The following is a 21,482-nucleotide window of genomic DNA, read 5'->3' as shown; positions in this document are numbered from 1 at the left end:
TATTCAGCTCATAGGTTACTAGGTTCTGTAACATATGCTGTGCGCGTGTGATAAAGAATATACATGACAAACTAACAAATACACGCATCAATTTAATTCCACTCAATTATGCAAATGAACCTATAGACCAATAAGCATGGCGCTCAAATGTATTTTCGGCGGCTAACCGATTAATGGTAAACCGTTAACATCCCTAAGACAAACCAATCTAAACATTTGCAGCCCACCACATATCTACATAGATAAACATGACTTATTTCTGTATGTTATCAGCATTTCACAGACAGTATTACTATGGCGTACACAACAACACTGGGCATAAATCGATATTTTGGTACAAACACTGTCAAATCCTAAAAGGATAGATGGGTGGGGTCACTAGGGGAAGGACACTATAATGGAAAAGACTGATCTAGCTGAATGAGAGCGAGAAGAATAGGACAGGATGGGAGAGAAGGCTAGGACAGAGGGCCAGAGACGACGACTCGTCTCCTGTGATATCAGCCCACAGGAAGTCATGAGGACCAGACTAGAGGAAGAGACCCACTTCCTGTTTCAACTGACCCTGTTTCAACTGACCCTTTCTAACACTTTCAACACCTCCCCCCAAAGCCTGTCTGTCTCTCTGGCTCTGTCTGTCGGTCTCTGTCTCGCCCTCTTTTCTTCCATCCTACCCACCCCTCCACTCTCTCTTAGTGAACCCTTGAAAATCAACCCTGATTGCCCCTGCCCCTTCTATTCATCCTCATCACTCTCTCCATCAACCTACAATATCACTGAATAGACCACAGATTCAGCCATTCCTTGGACAGATTAAACCCATCAAAGAGCTTCCATCTGCAATAGCACCATAAATAGGCTGAAGGGTTTGAGGTGGGCAGAGAGAAGACTGCTGAATTGAAAGACATTGACATCTGTCAATTCTCTTGACCTCTGCTTTGCCAGCCAGCCAGCCTTCCTCAGACAGTATCACTGCCAGTGGCCTTGGTTTTATCGAATATGCAGAGAGAGTCTGAGAGAAGGGGGGAGATGGATGTAGAGAGAGAGGGGGAAGCAAAGAAAGAAAGGTAGAGAGAAGGAGAATGAGAGCGAGAAAGAAAAGGAAAGAAAGAACATGAGAGAGAACGAGAGAAAGAATGAGAGAGAGAACGAGAGAGAAAGAGAAGAGGGAGAAAAAGAGAGTCGGAGAGAAGGGGGGATGACAGGGGGAAAGAGGGAGAAGAAAGAGAGAAATAACGAGATAGAGAGAGAAGGAAATAAATAACATGAGAGAGAAAGAACGAGAGAGAAGGAAAGAAAGAACATGAGAAAGACAACAAGCGAGAGAATGAGAGAGAGAAAGAGAGAGAACCAGAGAGAGAAAGAGTGATGGAAAGAAAGGAGAGAGAGATAGAGAATCAATCAACAGACCCTCCCGTGTGGTCTGTCTCCAAGCCCCTGAGGGGAGCAGAGAGGAGAGCTGAAGCTAAATCTGGAGATAGTAATGGATGTTAGTGGCATTCTGAGTGGCGAGGCTAAAGGCCAGGTCTACTATATTAGGGCTCTAAGCTACTCTCCAGCCTTTTGAACTGAGGAATTGATCCTTAAAGGGGGATACCTAGACAGTTGTACAACTGAAAGCATTCAACTGAAATGTGTCTTCTGCATTTAACCCAACCCCTCTGAATCAGAGCGGCGCGGGGGGCTGCCTTAAATCGACAACCACGTCATCAGCGCCCGGGGAACAGTGGGTTAACTGCCTTGCTCAGGGGCAGAACAACAGATTTTTACCTTGTCAGCTCGGGGATTCGATCCAGCAACCTTTCGTTACTGGCCCAACGCTCCTACCCGGCAGGCTACCTAAAGTGTCCTTTTGTTGTTATCTTAAGCAGGGTAACCTAACTCCTAAAACACACACACACACATTTTATCCCCATTGTCCTGGGAATAAACAAATGGACCATATTAATTCCTGGACCACCCAAATGAAAAAAATAGGCCAAAGTCCCAAAAAAATCCAGCCAGTAGCTTGGTAGCAGCATACAGTAGGCATACAAACAATGCTGCATATTACAGTATTATTACGCAATGTTAGCTGAATGGCTGTAATATTTACATGACTACTATTTTCATGTTTGCTCTTCTTGTACGGCTATGAAAAACGAGAGTGACAATAGAAAAGGTGCTTTCTTTCAACATCGTTCTCAATGTCTAGCGGACCGAATGTGTGTGTGTGTATTTAGCCAGGACAGCAGGCTAAAGTGGGCTTGAGCAACTCTAGTTTAAGTTCTAACAGTAGACTCGCTCTTTCTTTTTCACAAACTGATTGACCAACACAAACACACACGTCTCCCTCTGGCTTTGTTCAGTCGTTTGTATGCACTGGCTAAAGGTGTCCGCATGCTTCAGTTCGGCTGGCGGCTAGCCGAAGTCGGTTTACACTTCCTCAAAATAGTCAGAATTAATCTAAAATAACAAGAACTCTGTCATTGATTTTGACGTTTTTGCCAAGGAGATCTTAGTTGCACACTTTTATATCTAAGATGTTTGGTGCAGTATTTCTAAATGAAAAAATGTGCATGAACACAAGTCGTCTCTCGTTGAATGACAACAAAGACTTTACTGAATAATCCTTACTGTTGACCAATCACCGACGAAGGGGCGTAGACTTCGGCTACTGACTTCGGCTTGCCTCAAGAAACATTTTCATAATATATGCACAAACTCCTCTGAACTGTTTCGGCTGGGAAGCATGCAGACGCCTTAAGCAGTGGCCTGACTATGAGCAGTCACGTTTTAATAGCATTCAGCTGAAAGTCGAAATCCCCACTGAATGAGAGAGGAATATAGGAGAGAGAGAATGGGAGTGAAAATAATGAGTGAGTGAGGTGAACAATTATGAGAGCGAGAATTAGAGAGGAAATGCCCATGCTGCATATCCACAAGGATCTGTGCTGTTTGACCACTCAACCGATACACTGGCTCAAGTCTCGGATTTACCACACACTCACATGCACAACCACACATGCACCAGAGAGAGGAGATAAAAAGCTAGGCCTACACGGTTCATTGAATTTGTGCAGAGCAGCAGCAGACTGCAGACAGACCCATTGTCAGTCCCCTCTATGGCTCCGTAGAGGCGGAGTTCACCTCTATGAGTTTCTCTCTTTCCCTGGGTCATTTATTTCTTTGTTTTCTCTGCTTCCCTCAGGGAACAGACACACACACTGCACAATGCAATTTCATCTGAAGCGGAACCCTGCGACCTCTCTCACACACACATCTACCTCAGTGTCTTGCTGTTACATGATAACATGTCTATTAACACTGACAGGGAAGTAAAGCCACATTTTTGCATGTCCCAACCTGACTGGTGATGATCACTGAGCACTGAAGAATGACAATGTGTGTGTGTATACAGTGAGGTAAAAAAGTATTTGATCCCCTGCTGATTTTGTACGTTTGCCCAATGTCAAAGAAATGATCAGCCTATAATTTTAATGGTAGGTCTATTTGAACAGTGAGAGACAGAATAACAACAACAAAATCCAGAAAAACGCATGTAAAAAATGTTATAAATTGATTTGCATTTTAATGAGGGAAATAAGTATTTGACCCCCTCTCAATCAGAAAGATTTCTGTCTCCCAGGTGTCTTTTATACAGGTAACGAGCTGAGATTAGGAGCACACTCTTAAAGGGACTGCTCCTAATCTCAGCTTGTTACCTGTATAAAAGACACCTGTCCACAGAAGCAATCAATCAGATTCCAAACTCTCCACCATGGCCAAGACAAAAGAGCTCTCCAAGGATGTCAGGGACAAGATTGTAGACCTACACAAGGCTGGAATGGGCTACAAGACCATCGCCAAGCAGCTTGGTGAGAAGGTGACAACAGTTGTTGCGATTATTCGCAAATGGAAGAAACACAAAATAACTGTCAATCTCCCTCGGCCTGGGGCTCCATGCAAGATCTCACCTCGTGGAGTTGCAATGATCATGAGAACGGTGAGGAATCAGCCCAGAACTACACAGGAGGATCTCGTCAATGATCTGAAGGCAGCTGGGACCATAGTCTTCTTGAGACAAGTTGAGTATCTGGAGCATCAGCAATTGTGGGTTCGATTACAGGCTCAAAATGGCCAGAAACAAAGAAACGCCAACAGTGAAGAGGCGACTCCGGGATGCTGACCTTCTAGGCAGAGTTGCAAAGAAAAAGCCATATCTCAGACTGGCCAATAAAAAGAAAATATTAAGGCAGTCTGAGATATGGCTTTTTCTTTGCAACTCTGCCTAGAAGGTCAGCATCCACTCTTCACTGTTAATGTTGAGACTAGTGTTTTGCGGGTACTATTTAATGAAGCTGCCAGTTGAGGACCTGTGAGGTGTCTGTTTCTCAAACTAGACACTAATGTGTTTGTCCTCTTGCTCAGTTGTGCACCGGGGCCTCCCACTCCTCTTTCTATTCTGGTTAGAGCCAGTTTGTGCTGTTCTGTGAAGGGAGTAGTACACAGCGTTGTACGAGATCTTCAGTTTCTTGGCAATTTCTCGCATGGAATAGCCTTCATTTCTTAGAACAAAAATAGACTGACGAGTTTCAGAAGAAAGATATTTGTTTCTAGCCATTTTGAGCCTGTAATCGAACCCACAATTGCTGATGCTCCAGATACTCAACTAGTCTCAAGAAGGACAGTTTTATTGCTTCTTCAAATCAGCACAACAGTTTTCAGCTGCGCTAACATAATTGCAAAAGGGTTTTCTAATGATCAATTAGCCTTTTAAAATGATAAATTTGGATTAGCAAACACAACGTGCCATTGGAACACAGGACTGAATGTTGCTGATAATGGCCCTCTGTACGCCTATGTAGATATTCCATTTTAAAAAACAGCCGTTTCCAGCTACAATAGCCATTTACAACATTAATGTCTACACTGTATTTCTGATCAATTTGATGTTAGTTTAATGGACAAAATAATTAATTTTCTTTCGAAAACAAGGACATTTCTAAGTGACCCCAAACTTTTGAACAGTAGTGTATACAGAAAGGGACAGACATACAGGGAGAGGGAGACCGAGTGAGAAAAAATTGAATGAGTGGGGGGGCTGGTGCATTCCAGACTAAATGCAATCAGTTCAATTGAATAGAGCTGAGAGCAGTAGATAGTATTCGATCCAGTCACAATGACTGGGAACCCAATTGTCCTGACAGCCAACCATCCTCCACTACCTAGCTGGCGAGAAGGGTGGATCCATTTAGTCGACTGGTTAAAAATGTTTTGGTCGACCGATATATCGTAGTCGAGCAGTTGCAATTATTATAATTGTTTTCATGGTGCACAAGAAACCTGTCTGATTCGCGCCTGTCTCAGTGGACTAATCTATTGTGGAGGCCACGTGGGCGGCACAGTCCATCACTCGAAGACATATGGTTATATTATATAAAAATAAATGGTGCAACACTAATAAATGTAATATTATTTTATAACAAAATGGATTTCTCCCGTGTTGTATAAGGTCGCTGTCCACGGTTCTGGAACATTCTTCAGTGTGCCGTAAAATTGGCACCTTTCCCTATATTGCTAAAGTATGTGCATAATAGCAAAGTTAACCAGAATATTGGGTTGAGAACAATGCGGTGGAGGCAGCAGCAGCAGAGATGAGGAAACAGCCCTTGCCTTAGCCTAATTGTCTAAGAAAATTGAGGAGAGAGGAAACCCCAACTTAATTAGGTCTATAATCAATAGCCTAACTGTTAAATGTGCCTGGCTTTATAAATCATCCATATATATTGTGGTGGTTTCGGTGCCAAGATCTTTGTAAGGCAGGGTTTACACATACAAACACACACCACCAGTCCAAGTGAAGGGTTCAACCGGTTTATTACTATCAGGTTTCGGCAGCGTTCCTGATATACTAAACTCAAAACAGACAGAGTAAACACTTCGTCACCATGGACGGTCCTCCAATCTAAGTCTTTGGGGGTTCAATCCATGTTGAAATCATAAGTTCCTATCTTCCGTTAATCCTCCTTCCCCACCGTACGTTCTGTCTCCCCAATAACCTCCTACTCCTTCACCTGCCGGGGTCAAAGAAAAGACAAAGAAAGAAAACCCAGGGCGCGGTTAAGTAGAGGCACTGATTGGTTTCACCTGTCTGCAGTTTGGCTCTGATTACAACTGGAGACAGGTGTGGATGTTCTGCTGCAGTCTAGAAGTTTTCCCCCGAGCTGTCCGTGGTCCTGCCTCTGGGGAATACTTCACAGTGCTGTCCGTGGTCCTGGCAGCCAAAAAACTAAGAAACCTCGCAGGCACTTAACGTCCATCCACCACACAACCCCTGAAACCGCTACATACCTTCCCCCTCAGGGTTGACCCTGTGGTCAGAGCGGTCGAAGAAAACATGGCATGCATACGAGACATGGCATCAGCATTACCATGTTTAGAACCCGAACGGTGGACGATCCGATAGTGGAAAGGCAGGAGGCTGAGGAACCACCGGGTGATCCGGGAGTTATTGTCCTTATTCTTATTCTGCTTCTTCCAGGTAAGTGGAGTGTGATCTGTCATCAACACAAACTTGCAGCCCAGAACATAATATTTCAAGGACTCCAGAGCACATTTGTTTGCCAAACACTCTTTTTCCTCTGTTGCATATTTGGTTTCACGGGGAATCAACTTACAGCTAATGTACAGCACAGGATGTTCCTCTCCATCCACTTCCTGCGAGTACAGCTCCAATTCCAGTGTCCAATGCATCTGTCTGTACAATCAAAGGTTTTGCTAAATCTGGCGAATATAACACAGGGGCAGTGCATAAGGCCATAAGTACCATGGCAGGTTTGGCATTCCGAGTCAGGTCACACAGGGGTCCTGAAATGATTGCATAATCCTGGATGAAACGCCCGTAACCGTTTCTTATTCACTGGTCGAAGCCAAAAACTGATCGCAGCGACCTTCTTCTCTTGTGCTTTGATCAACCCTCAACCTATGGAATAGCCCAGATACTTTGCTTCACCTACCCCCAGCGTACATTTCTTTGGATTGGCCGTGAGTCCTGCTTGCCGAAGGGCGTCGAGATCCGCTGTTAATCGGATTAGGTGCTCCTCCCACTTGTGGCTGTGGATTATCACATCGTCCAGGGAGGCTGCAGCATAGGATTGATGTGGGCGCAGAATGCGGTCCATCAGCCTTTAAAACGTGGCGGGGCTCCATGAAGTCCACATATTGGAACAGACCGTCTGGAGTGGAGAATGCAGTCTTCTCACGAGCTGCAGGGGTCAGAGGAACCTTCCAATACCCCTTAGTTAGGTGAAGTGTATGAACCGGGCATTTCCCAGTCATTCAATCATCTCATCTATTCTCGGCATGGGATAAGCATCAAATTCCGAAATGGCATTCAATTTATGGAAGTCATTACAGAACCATCTGGTTTCGACACCAGGACTATCGGGCTGGACCACGCACTGTGTGACTCTTCAATGACATCCAGCTCCAACATCTTCCCCACTTTTTATTGCCGCTCTCTTCGCCTCTGGCACACGGTAAGATTTTTGATGGACCGTTGTCCCTGGAATTTAAGGGATTTCGTAAATCAGGGAGGGGTGAGGTTCTCTGACAGTCAGGACACCCCTGACAATACCTTACTACTATACCCCCGGCCAGAAGAAGCGTCGTAACACCCGTTCTTGTGTTTTTTCTCTCCGTAAATGTCCTCCCAACAAGTGGCTATGGGTCAGATTCAGCACTGTCCTCCGAAACGGGGTTGGAACCAACAGCTGCTCCACTGTGAATCATTGGACTTTGTGACCTGGTATAAGAGATTGTTTCTCATGGAAAAATGGGGAAAGGTGAGTACATGAGCAGGATTTACAGGTACACCATCTATTACCTTGACATTACGTCTGCCGTTCTGTAGTGTGGGGTCTTTAAGCTGAGCCGTCCCAAACCATCCCCTATACTCATTGGCATAAGAATTTCCAGGCCCCTCCCCCCCGCGCTTCCTGTTCCTCCTCTTCCACCATTTATCCCCAATGGGTTTCCTGCCTCTTCGTCATTTCCTTCCCCTTCTTCTCCCAGGAGAACACGAGTGTCGACTACGGGAGTCAGCAGGGAGGTACCAACTTGTTAATTTTCCTTTCATAGGTCAGGGAGCTCTTTGGTAATTCTTATGATAATCATTATAATAATAAGTAATGTCGTTATTATTAGTAGGCTTTGTATAGTAGCCTTGTATAAACACCATTGAGCTGTAGGCCTGTATAGTCTCAATACCGCAACTTATTTAGGCCTACAGTGGGGGAAAAAAGTATTTAGTCAGCCACCAATTGTGCAAGTTCTCCCACTTAAAAAGATGAGAGAGGCCTGTAATTTTCATCATTGGTACACGTCAACTATGACAGACAAAATGAGAGAGAAAAATTCCAGAAAATCACATTGTAGGATTTTTTAATGAATTTATTTGCAAATTATGGTGGAAAATAAGTATTTGGTCAATAACAAAAGTTTCTCAATACTTTGTTATATACCCTTTGTTGGCAATGACACAGGTCAAACATTTTCTGTAAGTCTTCACAAGGTTTTCACACACTGTTGCTGGTATTTTGGCCCATTCCTCCATGCAGATCTCCTCTAGAGCAGTGATGTTTTGGGGCTGTCGCTGGGCAACACGGACTTTCAACTCCCTCCAAAGATTTTCTATGGGGTTGAGATCTGGAGACTGGCTAGGCCACTCCAGGACCTTGAAATGCTTCTTACGAAGCCACTCCTTCCTTGCCCGGGCGGTGTGTTTGGGATCATTGTCATGCTGAAAGACCCAGCCATGTTTCATCTTCAATGCCCTTGCTGATGGAAGGAGGTTTTCACTCAAAATTTCACGATACATGGCCCCATTCATTCTTTCCTTAACACGGATCAGTCATCCTGGTCCCTTTGCAGAAAAACAGCCCCAAAGCATGATGTTTCCACCCCCATGCTTCACAGTAGGTATGGTGTTCTTTGGATGCAACTCAGCATTCTTTGTCCTCCAAACACGACGAGTTGAGTTTTTACCAAAAAGTTCTATTTTGGTTTCATCTGACCATATGACATTCTCCCAATCCTCTTCTGGATCATCCAAATGCACTCTAGCAAACTTCAGACTGGCCTGGACATGTACTGGCTTAAGCAGGGGGACACGTCTGGCACTGCAGGATTTGAGTCCCTGGCGGCGTAGTGTGTTACTGATGGTAGGCTTTGTTACTTTGGTCCCCGCTCTCTGCAGGTCATTCACTAGGTCCCCCTGTGTGGTTCTGGGATTTTTGCTCACCGTTCTTGTGATCATTTTGACCCCACGGGGTGAGATCTTGCGTGGAGCCCCAGATCGAGGGAGATTATCAGTGGTCTTGTATGTCTTCCATTTACTAATAATTGCTCCCACAGTTGATTTCTTCAAACCAAGCTGCTTACCTATTGCAGATTCAGTCTTCCCAGCCTGGTGCAAGTCTACAATTTTGTTTCTGGTGTCCTTTGACAGCTCTTTGGTCTTGGCCATAGTGGAGTTTGGAGTGTGTTTGAGGTTGTGGACAGGTGTCTTTTATACTGATAACAAGTTCAAACAGGTGCCATTAATACAGGTAACGAGTGGAGGACAGAGGAGCCTCTTAAATTAGAAGTTACAGGTCTGTGAGAGCCAGAAATCTTGCTTGTTTGTAGGTGACTAAATACTGTTTTTCCCCACTGTAATTACAAGCATTCCATAAGTGTCAAAGGCTTTTATTGACAATTACATTAAGTTTAAGCAAAGAGTCAATATTTGCAGTGTTGACCCTTCTTTTTCAAGACCTCTGCAATCCGCCCTGGCATGCTGTCAATTAACTTCTGGGCCACATCCTGACTGATGGCAGCCCATTTTTGCATAATCAATACTTGGAGTTTGTCAGAATTTGTGAGTTTTTGTTTGTCCACCCACCTCTTGAGGCTGACTAAATACTTTTTTCCCCCACTGTATATTTCAATATATAGGCTACTGTATCAATCAATCAATCTCAGCATACGAGACCTTCATGCTTTTAAATGCAATCAAGCATTTTAGCTTTAAAGTTAAATAACAAAGAGCTTTGAATAATTAGCCTAAACAATTAATAAACATCAATTCACGAATGCATGCAACTGTTTTTAGTCTGCTTTAATAAAGGCGTTATACATACTGTTGAAGTCGGAAGTTTACATACACCTTAGCCAAATAAATTTAAACACAATTCCTGACATTTAATCCTAGTAAAAATTCCCTGTCTTAGGTCAGTTAGGATCACCACTTCAGGTTTGTAGGCCTCCTTGCTCGCACATGCTTTTTCAGTTCTGCCCACAAATGTTCTATAGTATTGAGGTCAGGGCTTTGTGATGGCCACTCCAATACCTTGACTTTGTTGTCCTTAAGCCATTTTGGCACAACTTTGGAAGTATGCTTGGGGTCATTGTCCATTTGGAAGACCCATTTGCGACCAAGCTTTAACTTCCTGACTGATGTCTTGAGATGTTGCTTCAATAGATCCACATACATTTCCTTCCTCATGATGCCATCTATTTTGTGAAGTGCACCAGTCCCTCCTGCAGCAAAGCACCCCCACAGCATGATGCTGCCACCCCCGTGCTTCACGGTTGGGATGGTGTTCTTCGGCTTGCAAGCTTCTCCCTTTTTCCTTCAAACATAACGATGGTCATGTTCTATTTTTGTTTCATCAGACCAGAGGACATTTCTCCAAAAAGTACGATCTTTGTCCCCATGTGCAGTTGCAAACCATAGTCTGTCTTTTTTATGGCGGTTTTGGAGCAGTGGCTTCTTCCTTGCTGAGCGGCCTTTCAGGTTATGTCGATATAGGACTCGTTTTACTGTGGATATAGATACTTTTGTACCGGTTTCCTCCAGCATCTTCACAAGGTCCTTTGCTGTTGTTCTGGGATTGATTTGCACTTTTCGCACCAAAGTACATTCATCTCTAGGAGACAGAACGCGTCTCCTTCCTGAGCGGTATGACGGCTGCGTGGTCCCATGGTGTTTATACTTGCGTACTATTGTTTGTACAGATGGATGTGGTACCTTCAGGCGTTTAGAAATGTTTCCCAAGGATGAACCAGACTTGTGGAGGTCTACAATTATTTTTCTGAGGTCTTGGCTGATTTATTTTGATTTTCCCATGATGTCAAGCAAAGAGGCACTGAGTTTGAAGGTAGGCCTTGAAATACATCCACAGGTACACCTCCAATTGACTCAAATTATGTCAATTAGCCTATCAGAAGCTTCTAAAGCCATGACATCATTTTCTGGAATTTTCCAAGCCGTTTAAATGCACAGTCAACTTAGTGTATGTAAACTTCTGACCCACTGGAATTGTGATACAGTGAATTATAAGTGAAATAATCTGTCTGTAAACAATTGTTGGAAAAATTACTTGTGTCATGCACAAAGTATATGTCCTAACCGACTTGCCAAAACTATAGTTTGTTAACAAGAAATGTGTGGAGTGGTTGAAAAACAAGTTTTAATGACTCCAACCTAAGTGTATGTAAACTTCCGACTTCAACTGTATATATTTTGTTGTTAGAACAGACTCTGGTACACTTATTTATTTAGTGTTGTTTACACTGTTACAAATGATCAGAAAAATAATATTGTAATCTAACAGCAACTGTTTGGCACACATAATCCTCACGCAACGCTTGCTCCTACACCCTCCTTTTTCTTGATCCCCAGTAGTTTCCACAACTAAGTCAAATGTCTTCCACAGATCTGACTTCCCCTTTCCCTCCTGAGCAACCAGTAAACATTCCCGTTTTGAGTTTCTTTTTCACGTCCCCTGCATCCATTTTGCTGTCACGTGTTACTGTGTTCTGAGTTTGTTTTAACCAATTTATTGATGTCATTATGATAGGTCAGGCCCTATTGGTCACATGCATGCGATGCTTATATGTTTCACGTAAAGAGAGCAAGGGTTGAGAGAATAGGGAATGTTTTTCCTAAAGAAATTGGGATTTGGGTAACAGAACCTTTCAGTCAGAAACAAGTAAGAAACTAAATGGCTGAAATGATGTTACAGCTTCAGCACAGACAGCGCAATAAACACTTGCTGTGGTGCCTTTTCGCTGCAGTAATGAGAAAAGCGAGACAACGTGCACCAGTCACACACTGTCATTTTTTTAAACACTGTGACCATCGGGCTCTTTCTTGAGTAATTTGTGTGTCTTTATTATATAATCAAACAGTATGCTTAAAGCATCAGACAAGCTCAGTGCATATGTAGTTGATTTTATTCAAACACATTGGGTGTGTGTCTATATATGGAAAGGTAAGGTTAAACTTTTCTACCAAGATTTGTTTTAGTCAGGGACAGCCCTACTGGCGAGTGTGTCTCACACACAATTAAACATTTTACATTCTAATCTGTCTGAGCCAGGGGGCATACAATAATTCAGTGTTTTTTTTGTTTCCATTGTTGATTTCTTATGATCAAATGGAAGCTTCCGTTATGGAAAGTATGCTCCCCAGGTCTGGAACATAGACTAAATAACACACACACACACAGTGGAAGTTAATATTTACAGTGATAGAGAATGGATGAAGCTGAATAAATACAGACTGAATAGATTGACCACTCTGACCAGCCTGAAAACAGTCACTCATTCATCCTGCTGTGTGTGTGTGTGTGTGTGTGTGTGTGTGTGTGTACACGGCAGTGGGATATGATAATGTGGTTGGCAAACCACTGAGCTGCCAGTTACAGGACAGGGATGGTTCACAGGGTTCAAAGCCCTGAGGAATCTGTCTTCAACATTCATCAGTTACCATGACAACCTGACCTTTGAACCCATCCTTTTTTCTCATTCATGTCATCCTCCTATGGTTAGTGGATGACATGACTGGATTGGTAAAAGCTATGATAGCTTTCTCCCTTGCCTTGATCTAATAGTGTTAGGGCTAGATCTGCGCTAGACGACACCCGCATAGTGGTTGTTTTGTCGGTGTCGGAGGTGGAACTGCGTTAGAGCTGTCAAATCCACAAGTGGCTTCCAGCATTATACCTAAAGTGGACATTGCCATTGGCTGCACGGAGTTGCATTAAGAAAAATCCCATTTAGCCTTGTTTACAAGTTCAAACAGTGGAATGTGATGTAATCTACACCTCAATTAGACTGATAGAAATCCTCATTTCGTTGAAGGATTTTCAATTTGATCATCATTATTTCTATAGCCCTATAGCCTACACTTTCTCGTTCTTAACTTCTAAGGCGAGTGGGACGGGTGTAGCTTTGTGACAATCACAAGAGCAGCTGCTCATCAATTTGACATCTCCGACACCGCCAAAACATCAGCTATGCTTGTGTCGGCTATCAATCTGATTGAATCTAGGCCTTAGATCAGTGATTACTTCAAGGAAGGGAGGAAGGATGGATGCATTGTGAAAGGATCTGAGTAGGGCTAATGTTTATCCCAGCTCAGTGTTGTGTTGAAACCAGAAGTCACCTGACGAGCTACTTACCCTCCAGCACTAAGTCGCAATCAGGAGTTTTGTGTTGTTGTTTTTCAAATGAAAACACCCGTTTCTTCTGCTCAGTCATACACTCAGCAATAGCTCTAGGCCCGGTTTCCCAAAGGCATCTTAAGGTTAAGTTCATCGTTAGAACCATAGGATCCTATGATCATAGGATGATTCTAACCATGAACTTAGCCTTAAGATGCTTTTGGGAAACTGGGCCCTGGTAGCTAGTTTTTATCAGTTGATTAGGAGGGCACATTTTGGATGCAATGCACATCTCAGAGTCGATGTCAATAGTTGATCCCTCACTAGCTTGTTACACTGTCCATAAAATACCACTTCCAGATCTTTCACATACCCACTAATTCAACTGGAGTCAGAAATCAACAAGAGCTTAGAAGTACGTGCTGGATCGTGATCTTGGCACAGCGCCAGACATGTCAGGTCATTTTCTGACTCAAACACACTTCCACACGCCGTGCAGCTTGAGTCAGGAGACACCACTGTGCCCATAATCTTTGCTCGGCTGGCTCCATCCCTCTATCCCTCTCCACATCCCTCATTGCATCCATCCCTCCATCTCTATGCCCTGGAACATTGTCATTTGTGCTAGGCTGGTCTAGATCTGTTGGCCAATGTCCTAAAGCCAGACCGTTCCTCAGACTGTTGTTGTCATGCTGTAAAATTACAGAATTTGACTTGTAGGTTTGAGCTTGGATGTCTACTCACAAGGAGGACAGCCTTGGTGACACACAGGGACCCTCTACAGCTGCTCTCTATTGCTCTCTTCGTAACAGTGTATATTAGAAACAATGAATAGTAACGTGGAATCGTATTGCCTATTATATGTACTCAGTGACAAAAGCCTTGTTGAGACAGAGGGACCCTCTACAGCAGAACTGTCTCTCTGTCATCAGAGTTTTTGACTTAGTCTTTAGCATTTATAAAGTTGTATAGTAACATACTAAAGTATATGTGGTAACCTAACTTTTTCACTCTGGCCCCCCTCCACCATTGCGGAACATCCCGCCAACCAACAAAGAAAATGTCTTGCAATTTTACACATTTTGCAATTTCATGTGATATCAGAGTGACTCAAACATTACAACAAAATCAATGGGCTAAAAAACCATGGACTAGTTGATCTGGACATCTGACAAGTTATAAATAGCTCTCTAAGGTCTGCAATGACTGACATGACAAGAGGAAAGCTGCTGATGCACTACCACTGCCCCCCCCCATACAGTGCGACCATTCTATTAGCATATGCACCTAAATATTTCGCTGTGCGACCTGGAATTTTTTTTATTCTCCGCACCTAATTATTACCTCATATTTTTCATTGTGCTCCTAAATTTCTTTATGTGTGCCTACATTTTTCAACTTAGACGCACACGTGCTCCTTGTAAAAAAAGGTCTGCGTAGAGCCCTGCTAGGGGGCCCGCCCCACAGTTTGGGAAACACTGGTCTATAGAATAGTGTAGTATACTCACAGTGATGACAGCCTTGCTGAGACACAGTGACCCTCTGCAGCCAAACTCTCTCTCGTCCTGAGACTTGTAGTAGCTCAGAGTGTTGTTCTTCAGAACCACCCAGCGATCCTGCCAGCCGTGGATGTAGTTAGTCCACTGAAGGAGAGGAGAGAGGGAATGTAAAATAAAGTTACTTCACTATGAGGGAGGAATTTACAAAGTGATAATGTTATAGTGAGGCTGCACACAATAGTCTGGGACACAATACACCGTTTTTTCCCCTAAAGCAATGACACATTGTTGGGACAAGTTGGCTACAGCAGAAACTCTGACAACAATTCAAGTAATCAGAAAAAACGCTCAATGACATTTGGATTGGATGAAAACAACAACCATTTCAAATCACACAATGGGTAGGTGATGAAACACTAGGAAGGGAGAGTCATGATTAGGACAGCCAGTGGGACACAAACCGTAAACTTACTGTGCTTTGAGCTCAGTCTATAACGTCTACATTCATATCTGATTCTTGACTAATTTCTTGATGAAATCTTCTACTGTGGTAACAATCTGTGGCAAGCACTCATTCACACACACACACGCTCTTTCTCACAGACACACACGGCTGTATAAAAACAAGAGAATGTAAGGAATGTAATGTTTATCCATCTAAAACTCATGTATCACGTGTAAGGGGCTTACTATGATCGCACAGGTGAGTTTAACATGATGACATGCAATAATCTCCCAACCATAGAAATAGAACGCATAGAACGGGCGTCCCCATTCAAGTCAATGATGGCATAATGGGTGGACTGGTGGCCATTATTATGTGCACCCATACTAGGCTAGGTCGAAAATATACAGGTTAAGACAACGTAATAATTCCATGCAGCAGCGTTAGAAAATAAACACATTTATTGGACCAGCGCCGTTGATAACTACTAGCACCGCTGGTCCCATTTTCGCAAAGAGTTATGGTATATTAGAACCCGTTGTCTTAACCTTTGTCTTCTTCCAACTAGCCCATAGGAGCAAAACAGAAAGTAAAAGCAGAAAGTGCATCCATCAATCTGTGCTGTAATTTGTTGAATCAACTCAAATTACATTACACAAAATACATTGAACAAAAATATAAATGCAACAATTTCAAGTTGTTACAGTTCATATAAGGAAATCAGTCAATTGAAATAAATAAATTACACCCTAATCTATGGATTTCAGATGACTGGGAATACAAATATGCATCTGCTAGTCATATATACCTTTAAAAAAGTTAGGGGTGTGGATCAGATAACCAGTCAGTATCTAGTGTGACCACCATTTGCCTCAGTCTGCAGGACACATCTCCTTCGCATAGTTGATCAGACTGTTGATTGTGCCCTGTGGAATGTTGTCCCTCTCCTCTTCAATGGCTGTGCGAAGTTGGTGGATATTGGCGGGAACTGGAACACGCTGTCATACACGTCGATCCAGAGCATCCCAAACGTGCTCCATGGGTGACATGTCTGGTGAGTATGCAGGCCATGGAAGAACTGGGAGATTTTCAGCTTCCAGGAATTGTGTACAGATCCTTGCAACATGGGGCTGTGCATTATCATGCTGAAACATGAGGTAATGGCGGCTGATGAATGGCACAACAATGGGCCTCAGGATCTCGTCACGGTATCTCTGTGCATTCAAATTGCCATCGATAAAATGCAATTGTTTATGCCTGCCCATACCATAATCCCACCATGGGGCACTCTGTTCACAATGTTGACATCAGCAAATCGCTTGCCCACACAACGCCATAATGCCATCTGCCTGGTACAGTTGAAACCGGGATTCATCGGTGAAGATCACACTTCTCCAGCAAATCACTTGAGAGAAATAAGGTTTTTGTGCATATGGAAAATTTCTGAAATCTTTTATTTCAGCTCATGAAATATGGGACCAACACTTTACATGTTGCGTTTATATTTTTGTTCAGTATACATTCCATTGCATGAGTCACATCAGTTAGCATAATTTGAATGAACATTCTACATTACCATGGGAATTATTGCATCACAATACCAGGCAGCCATTGCAAGTGTACCCATGAGTTTACCTGTCAAATTGTCAGGGTTAGAGATTCCAAACCCGTTTCATTAATTATATGTCTATGCTCTCAACATGCTTGGGTTGGCAGGTCAGGCAGAAAATCTCTTTAGAATGACAACCCCACACAGCTTTCAATTAGATCAATCAGGCAATAACTGATTATATAAGGCTTAGCTCTTGACAACCCTTCTCCTGTACATAGGGGTTTTCAGCGGTTACATTCGCCCACAGTTGGCTCTATGTGAGGGGAGAGGGAAACCAACACTGCTTCGTTGAACTTGCACCACATCTGTACTGGCCAAGTACCCTCAAATCATCAACCTGTTTCATTCTTGTCTCGTTAGCCGTCTCTAGCTAGTTACCCATCTTAACAACCCAGACTGACTTAATAAACTACTTTAGGGTCCTACTAGGGAGTGAGCCTAAAGCCAGCTTTGACGTTAATGTTACCTTGCTGAGGATTCCACCGAACTCGGCGATGCCAACAACTGGCTGCCCGACTCCCGATTCCGAGGTCTCCACATCGTCATCGGAACCCGAAGAATTCCAGCTCTGGTTATCCGACATTGTTGTTGTTTAACTATCTAGCTTGCTAACAAGCTAACGTTATCTGACAGTCGATTAAATGAACACAGATATCAAAAAATGAAAGTGTTAGGAAAGACACATCTAGCTATAAAAATGTCCTAAATAATTATTGCATCGCTAGTGTTCGTCCAAATTGGCTCTTCGCCTGGCAGCCTCAGTATTTCTCACCAGCCTGTAACGTCAGATTAGCTAAAATGTTGCACAGGACAGGAGCTAGCAATTAATCGCACCTGCCCCTTTATGTTACTTCTTCTAGCGGCAAACGGTCCAGTTTGAAATACTCTAAACACGAGTAGCTCGTTGAAATAAAGAATGTCGCTCTTCTAACTGATTTCGTAATGTAATCCCTAATTTACTACGACAAAAACGCGTTTTATCAGTAGATGTGTATTTCTATTGCGGCTGACACCTCTACCAAGCACCATATGCACACGGATGTAGAATCAGAGAGTGGAGAGCGTGCTAGGGCTTGTGTGGAAGGGGCGCTGGCTGCTGGGGTGACGTCACTTAATCTATTCCCGAAAAAGAAAGCAAGCCCCTCCTTCGTGTACTACATACAGTAAATAGCATGGCATATCATGTCAATTACTATATATGCATTATTTCTCATTCACATGCCATGCTCCTTTGACCGTATGTGTCTATTATAGGACAGACAGACAAACATGTCTGCCAAGAGGTCTGGATTTTCATGGCACAGGTGGGAGTGATTAGCCCTGAGGGTCACATGGTCAAGGGTCAAGCCCTAGTTAGCTGTTCCCCCTTATTCGCTACAATCTCAATGAACAAACAGCTTTTTTAAATTTAAATTTCACTTGAAATCAGTGATGACCTGGTGTGAATGGAACAGTACACCACTATTTATTGATGACAGTGGATTAGTGTGTTTGTGTTTCAGTAACAGCCCATTAGAACAGACTCGCTGAGGAAACCTACACCTACCTGTATAATACCTGTGTTGTCATATAAGTGGGAAAGCAGTGATTTATGTGGGCCTAGTAATCAATCAATCAGTCACATTTATTTATAAAGCCCTTTTTACATCAGCAGAAATGTAGCCTAAAACCCCAAACAGTAAGCAATGCAGATGTAGAAGCACACACACACACACACACACACACACACACACACACACACACACACAAATAGCCTACCCACCTTACTCAATTCTTAAAGCCGTCCAACTGTCATGACATCCCCAAAGCCCCAAGTTCATTAATCTTCTTGTCGCACCCCCTTCCTCTCTGTCCCTCCCTCTACCAGTCATATTGGTAAGAACACATGAGCTGACTCACAGGAAAGCCAGAGCTTTAAGTATAAGTCACAGTCATGTGATAATCCATGCCCGCTCGGCTGGGCTGCTCTCCCTATCACACACACACACACATGCACACGCACGCACACACACGCCTGTGTGATATGCCTATCCTTATTCCCTCCTCTCCTCCAGTCTTGAGATGAGATGGCCTACGCTACGCTACGCTATGATTTCCAGAATGGCTCCGCTAGATGGGTCCCTCTGATTCTATTCTACTTAGAACCATACATACAGTATATCACAGTGGTATCACAGTGGTATACAGCCAAGCTTCAGTGTGTGTGTACGTGTTTGTGTTTAAATTACCCACAAACACTGATCTAGGGTCAGTTTTGTGGATTTAAAACTGGCATTTAAAGAGGGTAAACTGATCCTAGTTCTGAGCCTAAGGGCAACCTCTCCTCTACTAGCAGTTCACCATATGGCTGTGTCATGGGTTCCATGGCCCTGACTTGGAGCTCAGTGCAATCATGAGACCCGTGAGAGGAAACCACAAGACCTCCATTAGCTGAACACACACACACACACACACACACACTCACGCACACCTCTGTTAGCCAAACAACAATACCATCCCTCTTCCCTAGAAGCAGCAGATTACCTCCAGCTCTGTGGATTCCAGGCAAAGCTCAGCATAAATTAGCAACGTTAGCTCCCTGCCTTAGAAACGTTAGCTCCCCGCCTTAGCAACATTAGCTCCTCGGCCCACCTTAGCAATATTAGCTCCGGACCTTACACAAACACAAAATACCCAAATGCAGTATATAGAGACAGTATATACAGACATTATGTAAGGGCATTGTGTGGGGATTCAAAATTATTGTGCAGTCGGCAAACCCCTGCACCCTGGCAAAAACAGGCTAGATAATATACAGATCCACCTAGATTACAGCATGTACAGTAGTAGGCCTATGTAAATTATACCCATTGGCATGTCTGTCTGTCTGGGAGCATATGTCTCTACTGTAGCTCTCAGGAGGCCAGTATTAGCTCTAATTAAGAAACCTATCGAACCAAAAACATAGAGACCCAGAAAATCTGAGCCTTCAGTATGGTGAATCACTAAAACAATACAGAAGTACACTACGGAAAAATAAGGAACAGCACGTCAGAAATCAGCTCAATGTAATTAAAGAATCCATAGAATCAAACCACCTTTGGGGAAATTGGAACACACTAAACAAACAACAACACAAAGAGTTATCTATCCAAAACGGAGATGTATGGATAAACCCCTTCGCCAATCTTTTTGGCTCTATAACAAAGAACAAACAGCAAAAATATAAACATGATCAAATACAAATCTTAGAATCAACTATTAAAGACTACCAGAACCCACTGAATGAACTACATTGAATGAACTACAGGACAAACTATAAACCCTCCAACCCAAAAAGGCCTGTGGTGTTGATGGTATCCTAAATTAATGATAAAATATAGAGACCTCAAATTCCAATTGGCTATACTTAAAATCTTTAACATCATCCTCAGCTCTGGCATCTTCCTCAACATTTGGAACCAAGGACTGATCACCCTAATCCACAAAAGTGGAGACAAATTTGAACCCAATAACTATTTTGGGATGTGCGTCAACAGCAACCTTGGGAAATTCCTCTGCATTATTATTAACAGCAGACTCGTACATTTCTTCAGTGAAAACAATGTACTGAGCAAATGTCAAATGGGTTTTTTACCAAATTACCGTACGACAGACCACATATTCACCCTGCACACACTAATTGACAAACAAACCAAAACAAAGGCAAAGTCTTCTCATGCTTTGTTGATTTCAAAAAAGCTTTTGACTCAATTTGGCATGAGGGTCTGCTACACAAATTGATGGAAAGCAGTGTTGGGGGAAAAATATATGGCATTATGAAATCCATGTACACAAACAAAACCACACACAAATGTATTTTCACAGGGCCGTGGGGTGAGACAGGGATGCAGCTTGAGCCCCACCCTCTTCAACATGAAGCGCATTCGAAAAGTATTCAGACCCTTTTACTTTTTCCACACAATACCCCATAATGACAGAGATTTTTTTGCAAATGTATTAAAAATAAAAACCAGAAAGACCTTATTTACATAAGTATTCAGACCTTTTGCTATCAGACTCTAAATGGAGCTCAGGTGCATCCTGTTTCCATTGATCATCCTTGAGATGTTTCTACAACTTGTTTGGAGTCCACCTGTGGTAAATTCAATTGATTGGACATGATTTTGAAAGGCACACACATGTCTATAGAAGGTCCCACTGTTTCCAGTGCATGTCAGAGCAAAAACCAAGCCATGAGGTCGAAGGAATTGTCCGTAGAGCTCCGAGACAGGATTGTGTCGAGGCACAGATCTGGGGAAGGGTACCAAAACATTTCTGCAGCATTGAAGGTCCCCAAGAACACAGTGGCCTCCATCATTTTTAAATGGAAGAACTTTGGAACCACCAAGACTCTTCCTAGAGTTGGCCGCCCGGCCAAACTGAGCAATCGGGTAGAAGGGCCTTCGTCAGGGAGTTGACCAAGAATGTGATAG

General features: G+C 43.1%; 1 protein-coding gene across 2 annotated transcripts in view; it reads right to left on the bottom strand.

Moving 5' to 3' along the window:
* The window catches only part of LOC311100155 (ceramide transfer protein-like), a 39,988-nt gene extending 21,904 nt beyond the window's left edge, over positions 1-18,084 (bottom strand). Inside the window, exons 1-2 of one of the 2 annotated variants that reach the window (XM_084140939.1) lie at positions 17,495-18,084; positions 14,981-15,115 (exon numbers count right to left, since the gene is read on the bottom strand). In XM_084140939.1, the coding sequence (XP_083997065.1) occupies positions 14,981-15,115; positions 17,495-17,611 (252 nt within the window). In that variant the 5' untranslated portion in view covers positions 17,612-18,084. The remainder of the gene's footprint in view (positions 1-14,980; positions 15,116-17,494) is intronic. The other variant, XM_084140938.1, reaches the window with a different exon arrangement.
* Between the last annotated feature and the right edge of the window lie 3,398 nt (positions 18,085-21,482).

Source organism: Coregonus lavaretus (genome assembly GCF_964263955.1).
Source record: "Coregonus lavaretus genome assembly, chromosome: 24".
Taxonomy (NCBI): domain Eukaryota; kingdom Metazoa; phylum Chordata; class Actinopteri; order Salmoniformes; family Salmonidae; genus Coregonus; species Coregonus lavaretus.
The sequence above is the reverse complement of the archived record's forward strand: the minus strand, read 5'-3'. Positions and strand labels throughout refer to the sequence as shown.